The sequence below is a fragment of the Perognathus longimembris genome, chromosome 8 (genome assembly GCF_023159225.1).
Source record: "Perognathus longimembris pacificus isolate PPM17 chromosome 8, ASM2315922v1, whole genome shotgun sequence".
NCBI classification, from domain to species: Eukaryota; Metazoa; Chordata; class Mammalia; order Rodentia; family Heteromyidae; genus Perognathus; species Perognathus longimembris.
In genome coordinates this window covers 3942013-3954636 of record NC_063168.1, presented here as the reverse complement: position 1 = coordinate 3954636, position 12624 = coordinate 3942013, and the positions used below count along the sequence as shown (strand labels likewise).

At 52.2% G+C, this 12624-nt stretch overlaps 1 protein-coding gene across 3 annotated transcripts in view; it reads left to right on the top strand.

Annotated features, from left to right (window-relative positions):
- The window catches only part of Aff3 (AF4/FMR2 family member 3), a 478613-nt gene extending 467284 nt beyond the window's left edge, over positions 1-11329 (top strand). For all 3 annotated transcript variants that reach the window (XM_048352397.1, XM_048352395.1, XM_048352398.1), the window contains 5 exons: positions 5611-5682; positions 6975-7068; positions 8761-8810; positions 8937-9160; positions 11208-11329. In XM_048352397.1, the coding sequence (XP_048208354.1) occupies positions 5611-5682; positions 6975-7068; positions 8761-8810; positions 8937-9160; positions 11208-11329 (562 nt within the window). The remainder of the gene's footprint in view (positions 1-5610; positions 5683-6974; positions 7069-8760; positions 8811-8936; positions 9161-11207) is intronic.
- The last annotated feature ends 1295 nt before the right edge of the window (positions 11330-12624 follow it).

Below are 12624 nucleotides of genomic sequence, written 5' to 3'. Positions count from 1 at the left end.
AAGGGTAGCAGTTCAAGGCCAGCCAGGCAAAAGAGTAAGCCAGACAGTGGTGGTACGCTTGTGATCTCAGCTCTGTGGGAAACCGTAGGGCGGAGGATCACAGTCTGAGGCTGTCCTGGGTAAATCCTCCAGACTTACTGAAGATAGGAGACGCCAAGACAGGGCCAGAGGTGTGGCTCTAGTGGTAAAGAATACCTGCTCTTGCACTAGTAAGTTCAAGCCCTGCACCCAAACCCTAGTGCATCCGAATACATACATGCTTACGCACTTACATGTGTCTGTGTATGTGTGTATCTGTGGGTGTGTGCGCGTGCATGTGTAGTATCAACTGCAGGTGACGATAGGTAACTGAAAGTAGGGAAACTAAGACCTCAGTGAAGGCCGCACGACTGGCATCTGAAACCTGACTTCCTCAGTGAACGAGTCAGGAGCGCTTCCACAAGGAAAGTACGCTGGGGAAAAGCACGTAAGCTGTATGGAAGGAGAAGCCACCCTATTGGAGCCACCATTTTGGATGCTGTTCACTTGTTCTGGTCTAAATAGAATCCTGGACCCAAGCCTCATCCCCAACCTCCGCTAAGACACGGGAGGGGAGCAGGACGGGTATCTGACATGAGACCCGGGCATAGGTATTTCCTTAGCCAATTTCTGAAGACCCACTGAGGCAACTCCAGCCAGTAACCAAACTGAGGACCGCTGTCATACAGCTCAGGACTTTAGCCAGTTACGAGGGATGATGTCTAATACCCAGGGTGTAAAACAGCTCTTCCTAAGACTCACTTGAGACTTTCCTTATTCTGAGATTTTTACAGCCTCACCTCAGGTGGGTCTTCTTGTTTGTTTTACAATTACGAATAGAGGTTTCCAGTCATCTCGGGTCATCATCTTTTGGTCCACATTGGCCCAAAGAAGCGATGTGGTATTTTTCTCTACTCTCCTTCAATCAGTCGCTCCCAGCCTTTGAAGTGCCTTCCCAACATCAGAGAAAATCTTCAAACAGCATTGCTCAAATATGCCTTGAAGGTCAGCCCTGCCCAGCCATTTTGCTCATTAAAATATTTCCACTCAGCCGCCGTACTGGCAGTCCCTTCGTGCTTCCCATTTGCCACAGGGGGAAAAAAAAAGACAGTAAAAACCTTTGACCCAACTGTTGATATGCCTGGACGCAATCCTGGATCCTCTCCTCCCTCCCTAGAGCAGAAAGCACAGCTCGGACGCCCGTAGACAGGCGAGGAGGACGAGAAGAGCTGAGACTGCAGCACCGGATGCGAACGCAGCCAGGACGGGCGTGCGGGGGCTTTGTGTCGTTGTGTCTAGTCCATTCGTGATATGTCCCCAGTCTCTGATACATAATAGTCGAGGACTACGCAAATGAGCAAGCCTCGGGGCCTACGGTGACCTAGTGTCACATCTCACTTAAAAACATTCACAGTTAAAATGAACAAGCAACCCTCACCACAGAAATGCCTGGTGGCAGCGGACTCCCCAGGCAGAGCAGGGCTGCCGCACCTGCCGGGCCCACCCGCGTGAGTCACCTTGCACAGGTGCCAAACACAGCCCTTGCTCTCAGTAGTTCAGAACAAGTACAGTCCCACTTCCCAGGGAATTCAGATACGAGAAGTTTTACCTGAGCTTGAAACCAGTGTGGCTACAGACAATAATGCAGTATTGTCAGCCAGCCCCCAGTGGCTCACCCCTCGAACCCTAGCGTCTCAGAATTGTGCCTCCAGGCCAGCCCAAGCAAAGAGTCCGCCACGCTCCATCCTCAACTAACAGCCACATTCAGGACTGGAGAGGGATGACTCAAGCGGTAAATCAGTAAATCACCAGCCACGAGCAAGGAAGCAGAGCAAGAACACGAGGTCCTGAGTTCAAGTTCCAGTATTAGCACAAAAGAAACAAAAAGTATTCTGTTTTCCAAAACACCTACAAGAGAAGTTCTTTAACGTTCTCACCACAAATAAATGATCCACGAGAGAGTTGGTCATGTGCTAAGTTTCCCAGCTTGTATTGAAATGTGAATTACACCCCCTAAATAGGGACAGTTATAAAGTGACAATGGGGAAAAGATATGTAGGAGGGGGGATGGAGGGGGAGTGCAGCCTGGTAAGCCAACACCACCAGGGACCACTGGTGGCCCAGGGGCACCAAGGCAACTGAGCAGACCAAAACAGCACCAGGAAAGCTCTGAAAATTAAAGCATTGGGAGCACAGCCCCAAACAACACCTGCCTGCTAAGCCTCCTAAGCAGAGTCAATGTTTGCCAAAGGAAGAGATTTGAATGAGAACCAGAATCCCCTCCCGTAGCAGCCAGCGTGTCCAGAGTGTGACGGAAACTCACCAGACCTCGAACCAAATCACAACTGGAATGAAACGTAGCAGAAAATTACCTGATTGCAAGATGAATCAGGCATTGGAATTATCCGATAAGGATTTTTAAGCAACCATTATAAAAATATCCCCAATAGACAATTCCAAGTCTCTTATAACACACACACACACACACACACACACACACACAAAAGAGAGAGATCATCTTGTCAAAGAAGTGAAAGTCTTTTAAAACAATGGAAACGGTAACACTGAAAAATAAAGACAATAGAAGCAAAACAAAATCACTGATGGACTCAATAAGGAGTAGGGTTGAACCAACAAAAGTTGAGAACAGAAAGTAGAATTGACCTCCTCTGAACAACAGAGAAAAAATAGGCTAAAAGGAGCAGGCCCGCCAGCATCACCGCAGTCTGCTTTTTGCTGCTATGACAGAACACCAGGGAGTGGTAAGTGCTAAGCAATGGAAATTTGACCCATGGTTCCGCAGGCTGGAAGTCCAGGAGCATTTGCCTCTGGCCAGGGCTCTCATGCCGCGTCTGAACAGGGAGGAAAGGCGGGCAAGCACGCCAAGACACAGAGAAAGCTGCTCCACGCTCAAGACCCACTCATTCTACAGCTAATTTGCTCCCACACTAATAGCATCGACTCATGAGGAGAAGAAAGCAACCTCAAACTTCCCACCACCAAATACTGTTAGGTTGGGTATTAAGTTTCCACGACACTGAGGGATACATTCAAACCACTGTGAACACAGTAACAAAAGAGAATTTCGATGTCATTGGAAACCCAGGAGGACTGAAAAAGACAGTAGACAGAATATTTGAAAAAATGACGGCTGGAAGTTATTAACTCAGACATAAACCTACAGATTCAAGAAGCCAAGAAAAAAACAGATAAGGTGACTCTAAAGAAACCTATGCCAGGACATATCCTAGCTACACTTCTGAAAACATTGAACAAAAGTCCTGAAGGCGGCCGGGGAGACAGGGCACCCTGCCAAGGGGAGCGGACTGATTTAAACAACCACAGACGACTCTGAAACCATAGAGGCCAGAAGTGGGGGGCATGACATTTCTCGAGTATAAAGAATGACCTGTCAAGCCATGGACTGTAGATGTGTCAGAGCAATTGTCCGAGAATGAAGAGAAATAAAACATCCTCAGTATCTGTCTCTGACAGACTCCCCGGTAAAGACTGGCCACCTGCAGAAACTTTCCCAATGAAAGGAAATGTCAGGAGGAAGCTCAGAGCATCTAGGTGGAAGAACCGAAATATAAATACTTCTAAGAAATGATCCGCCTCTTGAATTTTATAAATCATGTGTGATGAATGAAATGGCGGTTATGCCACCATCTGATTACCTAGGTAGTGCCATTTAAAAGTGGCCAGAACTTCTACACTGCACTCAAAGTGGCAAAATGTTAATATCAATAAATAGTTTGGTAAACTACTGTTCTGGAGATACATAATACATACATACATGTGCACATGTACAGGGAAATACACTTAAAAACCTACAGCTGTGCACACTGTGCAGAATTAAGGATGATAATGGTACTTTAATTGAGCAGTTTGCGTGAAGCCAAAATTATCTCCGTTTTAGTTTTCATAAAACTATCTGAGATAACTTATCTCTACCGAAAGGCTAGGTGACAGTGCTAGTCTTATTTTACAGATAAGCAAATGAGGAATTTGAGATGGGAAGACATTTATCTAAACTGTCATACGAATAAGGTGAGCTAGGATTTGAACCTAGAACACTAACCATTGCACACAGAGTCAGCCCACAGATGACCTAGTAGGTTAGGAGCACAAAGTAGGGGCCGCAGTCCCTAAAAGCCACTAGGTGCTCATTGCCCATGTCTGTAGATTCAAAATAGGATTCAAAGTAAGAGCTACAGAACAGAGACGACAGGGCCTCTGTCTAAGCCCCCAGCTGAAAATTCTCTGGAATCATTGAACTTTGCCTCCATCTGTCAGCCCCTTTGACATAAATCAAAATTCAGAAAATTGGACATGTTCTCATATACTCAAATAGTTCTTGAGCTGGTATCACTCCTGACAGTCTTTAGCACGTAAACTTGTATTGCTAAAGAGAAGAAAGTCATTTTATTCTTGTCATGTGGATAGTGTCATGCCAGGGAAAATAGAGTGATATCAGGTAGCTTTTAAGAAAGAGTAAACAGGGGCTGGGGATATGGCCTAGTGGCAAGAGTGCCTGCCTCATATACATGAGGCCCTGGGTTCGATTCCCCAGCACCACATATACAGAAAATGGCCAGAAGGGGCGCTGTGGCTCAAGTGGCAGAGTGCTAGCCTTGAGCAAAAAGAAGCCAGGGACAGTGCTCAGGCCCTGAGTTCATGGCCTAGGACTGGCCAAAAAAAAAAAAAAAAAAAAGAAAGAGTAAACAGCCAGGTGTGGTGGTGAACACCTATAATCCCAGCTGCTGGGGAGGCAGAAGCAGGAGAATCAGGACTTCCAGGCTAGTCCAGACCAAGTTAGTGAAACCCCATCTCAAATCCAAAATACAAGACGGCACTGCTGCGGCACACCCTGTAATCCTAGCAGCTCAAGAGGCTGAGATCTGAAGATCACAGTTCAAAGCTAGCCTGGGCTGGACACTCTGTGAGGCTCTTCAATAATCTACTCAAAAGAGCTGGAAGTGGTGCTGTGGCTCAAGTGGTAGAGTGCTCACCTCGAGCAAAAGAAGCTCAAGGACAGTGCCCAGGCCCAGAGTTCAAGCCCAGGACCAGCCAAAACAACAACAACAAAAAAGAAAAACCTAAAAACCTCATGGCTCTGAGTTGAAGCCCCACCAACAGAAACCATGCAGAGAGGGGAGCTAGAGGTGTGACTCATGTAGCAGATTGCTTGTATAAGGCCCTGGATCCGATTCCCAGTACTGTACTTCACACAGACAGACAGGCACAGAAAGAATGAGAATTAACAACAGCAGTATTTTTTTTAAACCTAAGAATGAGGCAGAGAGAAGCTTCAGGTTCTGCGAGCTCACACCTGTAATCCTAACTACTCAGGAGCCTGAGATCTGAAGAATCTCAGTTTGAATTCAGCCTGAATAATAAAGTCCATAAGACTTCATCTCCACTTAACCAGAAAAAAAAAAAAACCAGAACTGGAGTCTTGGCTCAAGTGGTAGAGCTCCAGCAGGAGTGAAAAAGCTGTGGAGGAAGAACACACACACACACACACACACACACACACACACACACACACACAGAGCGTTTTCTAAATTCCTTTGTTGTTTTGGTTTTCAGGTATGCTATGAGACTAAAAACTCACTCAGGCCCCAACGCCACTCCAGAGGACAAGCAGCTGGCTGCATTGTGGTGAGTGCAAGCTCCTCGCTTGGGAAGCAGCCTCGGCCTCTTAGCCGCTGGCCGGCCAGGTGCTGAAGCGCAGGGTGTTTTCCTGGTGTTTCTAACTTGAGAAGCTCCATGTAGTTCTAATGGCCAGAAACAATCCAGGCCATTGCATGAGCAGAATTCAGTGATTGAACACGGACAGGTTGGTTACACAGGGGTAGTCTTTTTCTGGACATGTGCCTGTGTTTTAAAATCAGGTAGGTCCTGGTTAAAGTCATTTGGCTGGGAATTGTGCCAAATGGAATTTCTCCTGTGTGTAACACTTGAGATGCAATCTAAATAACTCATGTGTTGCTTAACTGCCAGATTCGTGGGAATAAAAACAGATGACTCACTATGTTCTCCATACATTAAACCAAGGAGAGCTGGCTATACTTGGATAATACAATCCTTTCTTTTAAAAGCTGAGCCAACATACAATATATTTTTCCTGTGCTTAAAACACTTTGGGACACCCCAACCTTCCCCAAAACATAAGACACCTCGTTATTGGTTCTACCTGTTAAAGGGATCCCAAACTTTGTTCTCGGAAGGTTCAGTGAGTGCTAGAATCTGATCTGTGAACTGAAGAGTCAAATGGAGTCTCAAAAAAATAAAAGACCAAAGAGCAGCATCTCAGGTTGCTTCACGTGGAACAGCAGCTGGGGCCTGGAGAGTGAAGAGCAGACTCTGAAGTTGGGTTTGGCACGTTGGTATACTAGCATGTCACTACTCAGTTCCCAAATAACTACGAATAAGAACCGCCGCGTCAGGAATAAGTTAATGGCAGTAATGAGTATCCTGTTAGAATACTAATATATAAGTGATGTAGAAAGGAACCTAGTGAAACTATTCTCCGCGTGCTGTTGCTATGACTTCTAACGCACTTTCGCGGAGACAGCTGCAGACTGGTAAAGTGTCTGTCCCCTGAGCAAGTCCGCCACTTCCCCCGGGAAGCACGGAAGCTGTGTGCTGCCTCTTGCTCATCCCGCTGGTGGACACAGACTGCCCTCTGGTGGTCGACAAACAAAGCAGCCAGACCTGCTCCCAACAAAGAAGCCTTAGAGCCATTACAAAGTGATCCAGTGCTGTGTGCATTTGGGGAGCACGTTCTTGGAATCTTGGAGTGCATTTTTGAAGAAAAGGAAGGTCAGATGCTCACTGACATGCATGTTCAGTGAAATGCATAAACACTGTATGGATGCCCAGAGCCCTAGAACAAGCAGCCTATGAAGGATACACTGTGTGCCCTGCTCATTTCTCCTCTCCTGTTGCAGTTACCGATGTCTGGCTCTCCTGTACTGGCGGATGTTTCGGCTCAAAAGGGACCACGCTGTGAAGTATTCAAAAGCACTTATTGACTATTTTAAGGTACCTTCTGACAGAGGAGCAGCCTGGCTCCTTGTATTCTGTTGGTTCCCTGTGAGGGGCACACGAGAGGAAGCATTGAATCCATTGCTTTGGGGGAAATACAGGTCGCCTCTGGCCTTTGTAATAACCCAATTCATAACGTATGGCGGCTTTTAGGGCTTAGAAAGGGGATTTGGGGTATCCAGCCAGTTTGTTTTTTAATATACGTTGTAAAGTGAGTTTGAAGTTTAAGTAATCATTTTTTGCGTTCTCTAGGTGTCTTCTCTGTTTATCTATAAGAACACTTCTCTAGATTCCTTTTGTCCAACTTCCACTTCTTCTGGGTTTCTGACGCGCAGGCTCTGGTGGTGCCCTGGGCTGTGCTCAGAAGAGAGCTTTGTTGAGGTCTGCTGAGCCAACGAGCTAGATGACTTTCTAGTCCATTGACCATCCGTGTCATAATCCGTGTCATAATGACAGCTGTCCAGAAGCCCTCAAGAGCCACACGAAAAGAGCTATTACCACTAAGACAAAGCGTGGCTACCAGGCCCCAGTGGCTCACATCTGTAATCTAGCTACTCAGGAGGCTGAGATCTCAGGACCACAGTTCAAAGCCATCTTGGACAGGAAAGACTGTGAGACTCTTAGCTCGAATTAACCACCAAAAGTCTGGAAGTGGCGCTGTGGCTCAAATGGTAGGGCACTAGCCTGGAGCAATACTGCTCAGAGACAGCACCCAGTCCCTGAGTTCAAGCCCCAGGACTGGCACAAGGAAGGAAGAGAGGTAGGGAGGGAGGAAGGGAGGCAAGAAAATACCACAAAGAAACACTTTGTACAATTAACATATGCTAATGAAAACGATGAAGATAAAATACACTGGGTGACTTTCCAAGTATGCTGTCCTTCTTACTCTTTTGTCTTCCTTCCGGGCAGTATTGGTAGTGTTGGCCTCGGGCTTGCTTGGCATGCTTGCTCTAGTTATTTTTCAGGTAGCATCTCACGTTTTTGCCCAGCCTCAGATTTCAATCTTCCCGCCTATGACTACCACATTGCTGGGGAGCCCCCCCCCCATGTCTTGTTGAGATGGGGAATCTCTTAAACTTGTACGCCTGGCCTTGAAACAGAACCTCCTGGTGGCTGCCTTTCCTATTGCCAGGGTTGCATGGCGAGCCACCCACTGGGCCGTTAGTCTTCATTACTGCCGCAATTCTGTACAACCAACCTCTAGAACTTACCCTTCCCCACAAACTCGGACCCCCTCGGGTGCCTGCGCTTTCAACAGAGTCTCAGGCTGCGTGAATCGGGCTCAGGAACTGACAGCGTGCGCTACCATGGCGACTTGGGTCCAGAGAATGTTTCCTTAGTGCAGAGCTCTCCGGAAGGGGACTTGGTTCCTGTCGTGTTGGGTGTTGTTTGGTGTGGGGCTTCCCTCCACGGGGACCCCTTCCCCTTGGGCGCCTTTCCGGGGTTAGCCCGCGCTCTCATCCCCTCACTGTGCTTCCGCGCACCCTCGTTCTGAGAGCCCTAAACAGTGCGGGCAAAGGAAGGGGGTTTATAGAGCCCCCCCACCCCCCACGGCTGCACCTGTGGATGCTGGGCAGGGGGCGGGGGGCGTGCAGCAGCCTTGGGGCGCAGCTCTGCAGGCGGGCTTTGTGAGTCTCCCACGACCTCCGGCAGGCGGCACTCACTGTGGGCGTTTCTGTCTTCCTGCAGAATTCATCGAAAGCCTCCCAGGCCCCGTCTCCTTGGGGTGCCAGTGGGAAGTAAGTCCCCCCCCACCCCCACCCCCAACCCCCCATCCCACCCCCACCCCCCCACCCCCGCGCCGCTCCCGCCCCTCACCTGCTCCCAGCCTCTCCACTCTGCTTTTTCTACCTCTCCCTTTCCAGGAGCACTGGAACCCCATCCCCCATGTCTCCCAACCCCTCTCCCCCCAGCTCCGTGGGGTCTCAGGGCAGCCTCTCCGGCGGCAGCGCCCTGTCCCCGACGACCATCGTTAGCATCCCCCACCGCATCCACCAGATGGCCGCCAACCACGTCAGCATCACCAACAGCATCCTCCACAGCTACGACTACTGGGAGATGGCCGACAACCTGGCCAAGGAGAACCGAGGTGTGTGTGTGGGCGGGGGGGGGCAGGGGAACAGGGGGGCGGGCGTCAAAGCAGGCTGGCCCAGCCAGGTCGGGGAAGTCACCTGAGCCGCCCTTCCCTGCCCCAGGGGTCAGGGCTGTGGAAGGGCAGAGGAAGCGCCCGCCCCTCTCTCGGGGCACCCTGTGTCTCCGCCCTCCATCCCTCCGGGGGGCCGCGGGGGTCCAGTGGGTTCAACACAGACGCGGAGAGGAGCCTCACAGATAGGGTCCATACAGATAGGGACGTGGTTGCCACCAAAAGGGAAAAAAAAAAGAAAGTCGACAGCCTGTAATTGAAAGGACATTGTTTTACCAGCAGCAGTAAGTTATACTCCATTTTAAATTTGCAGGTAAAACCATAAAGGCACGATTGCTGTGGCTAAACTTATACAGCAATCCTAACGCCAAGAAATTTACCATCTACTTACGTAGAATGCATCCTCTCCGAATACGCATGGCCAGCGCTGCAGCAGGCAGCTCCCCACGTCACTCACGACTGCAGAAATGCCCTTCCCGAGTCGTCCCGGGTCCCTCCTGAGTGTGACGGTTACGTAACTAGGACGTGTAGTGACTTCCCAGCCGGTGCCCCAACACTGAGTCCCCCCCCCCCCCCGTGTTTCCTCCTGACGCATCATGACTGAGCTATGCTTATAGCAACCAGAACCCATTTTCCTGCCATGCACGACTTTGAGACGGAGCCGTTGTCCACCTGTTAGAATACTCTTCCGAGTGTAACCCACACCGATCGCGCCCCCGCCACAGCTCCGGCACGCACGCTTCAATTCTGAGCACACGCGGGCTCTTTCCTTTTTTTTACAGCTTGCTTGTTATTGAACCCGGGGCCTCCCGCATGCTCAGCCCTCTCTCTCCACCACCCAGCCACATGCCAGGCCTTCTTCCCAAGCTACTCAGCCCCTCCTCCTCCTCCCTCCTGATTCTGTTTGACATGTGACTCGTTGGTTATTACGGAGCTGCTGGACAGAGGGCTGACCGTTCCCTAAGTCAGGTGACGAGTGCATTTCCCGGAGCATTTCCTTTTGCCCCGTCTGATTGCATTCTTGGACTGGAGAGGAAGGCAGAGCCCTTGACTCCCAAGCGCGCACCAGAGAAAAGCACAGCGACCTGTGGGGTGAAGGGGTTATAGGGGCGGGTCGCGCACGTTGTTTCTGAGTCTACATCTTGCCTCTTTTTTTGGCCTTGGGAACAATTACACAGTATTCCTACAGTCCCGAGTCAGCAAACGATGCCTGTGACATACAGAACAGGGCGGATGGCACGGGAAGATCCTGAGTCCCCTCAGAGGGTGCCACACCCCGGGACCCCCCACCCCCCCAGGCCCCGCGCCTGGCGGGGACGCCCACTGGGGAAATAGCGTAGAAGCGGATTCTGAAAAGCGCCTGCGGGCGGGTAGCCGAGGCGGGCGAGATGGGACAGCGGGCAGAGCAGGAGAGGGCCACACGTCTCCCTGGGGAGACCCCGGGCACACCGCCTCTGCTCCCCCTCCCCGGCCCCCTGCGGGGTGGGGTCTCTCCCCTCCCCCGCCCCCTCCACCTTTTGCTCCTCACTCAGTGCGGACATTGCCATCTTGGGCAGCAGGTCTGTTAGTGAGCGGCATGTGCGGCTGTCTCGGTCAGCAGAGAGGAGCCCCAACAGGAGTCGCCCTGGCTCCCCCCCCCCCCCCCCGCCGCCTGCAGAGGGCCTTGGGGACAACCAGTGTCTAATGGAAGGACAAACCCGAGGGGCGCAGATGCTGGGCGCTGACCTCAGTGGGGATAGATGCCCCCCTCCCCCCGATCCTGGAGGCCTCACGCCCTGGACTCCTTCCAGGGGCGCCGCCCCGGCCGCGGGGACAGGGCCTCGCTGGCTGTCGGGGTGGGGGGGTGTGGTGGGCCTTGTGGGGCCGCGGCGGCTTCTCCAGAGGCCGTGACTAGAATCCACTCTGAAGCCACGCAGGCCCCAGCTCGCACGCGCGCGTGGCCAGGCCGCGGGGCACGCGGGCAGGCGCTCACGACGGCTCTCTCCGCCCCCAGAGTTCTTCAACGACCTGGACCTGCTGATGGGCCCGGTCACCCTGCACAGCAGCATGGAGCACCTGGTGCAGTACTCGCAGCAGGGCCTGCACTGGCTCCGGAGCAGCACCCACCTGGCCTAGGGGCCCTCATCGCTGCCGTGGCGGTGCCCTCCGCGGGCGCGCGTGTGCGCGTGTGACACGCCCAGCTCCTCTGAACACGCGGCGGGAGCAGCGCTGAGCCTGGCGGGCGGGGGAACCGCACACCCGCGCCCCCCGCGGGCAGGACGGACGCGACCTCGAGCGCTCGCCAGGCGGGTGCAGCTCCAGTGCGGCTGGAGCCCAGCCCGCCCCCGGCCGGCTCCGCGCAGTGCTCAGCTCCTCTCCCCGGCTGTTTCCCGCGGTGTGGATCAATGGGTAACGGAGTAACGGACACCGTCAGTTCTTTCTGCGCCACGTTTCCTCCACTGCATGTAACCAAACGCCTCGCCCGCCCTCCCGCCCCCTCCCCATCCGGCGCCATCCTCAGCTGCACACGCGGTGAGCACATGCCTCCATTCCCACAGCCCCTCGTGCCCCCTGCCCGAGTGACACGAGAGCGGGACCCCATCGGGTCAGCGGGAGCTCAGCGCGCAGCTGCGACCTTCCCCCCCTCCCCCCCCCACGGGCTTCCACGCACACGCCTCGCCCCGCCACGGTGTGTTCCAGATCTTTCCTTCCCATGGCGGCTTTCTGGCTGCCACGGTCACTTTTCTTGGGCCAATAAGGACCTTGTCTCGAATGTCCGCGGCTCGTGGTCTCGCGTGGCCTGCCGACGCTGTCCGTGCCCGCGGGGCGTGGACTCGGGGCTGTGTCGGGCTCGCGCTCGTGAGTCAGCTGCTCCCGCGGGGGGATCATTGCTGCACTCGTCGCCATTCTGTCTGCAGAAGCAGCAACCAGAGCACCTTGCGTAGACCCGTGTCCTGGTGTCCATAAGCCCCTGCCTCTTCTCTTTCCTCCTTTCCCTTCTTCCCCTTTGTTTTCGTCCCTTTTGAATTAAGTTTACATTTTAGTTTTTCAACATCTCGTTTACAGTTTTTGTCTCATTTATTTGTTTTATGATGTTTTGTCATACCCTAGACTTAGTTTTTTTTTGTTAAATATATTTGGATTAAAAAGCAAATATTGGTAAGGAAACAGCTCCTGCAAAAAGAGGGTGAGCCGCACCACACTTTAGAAACAAAAATAACATCCTTGAGCTACTTGACAGGACGGTAGCAGATCAGCTGGAGAAAGACAGGTGACGCAGTCGCGGAGACAACGTGCCGTTCAAGCCGGCGGCTGCGCGAGGCGTGCGTGGCCCTGCTGGGAGGTGTCACTGTGTGTGGCCTGAGGTTGGGTTACGGTGGCCGCGTTTCTGTCAGCCAGAGCTGTGGATGGCAGATAAGATGACTGGGATT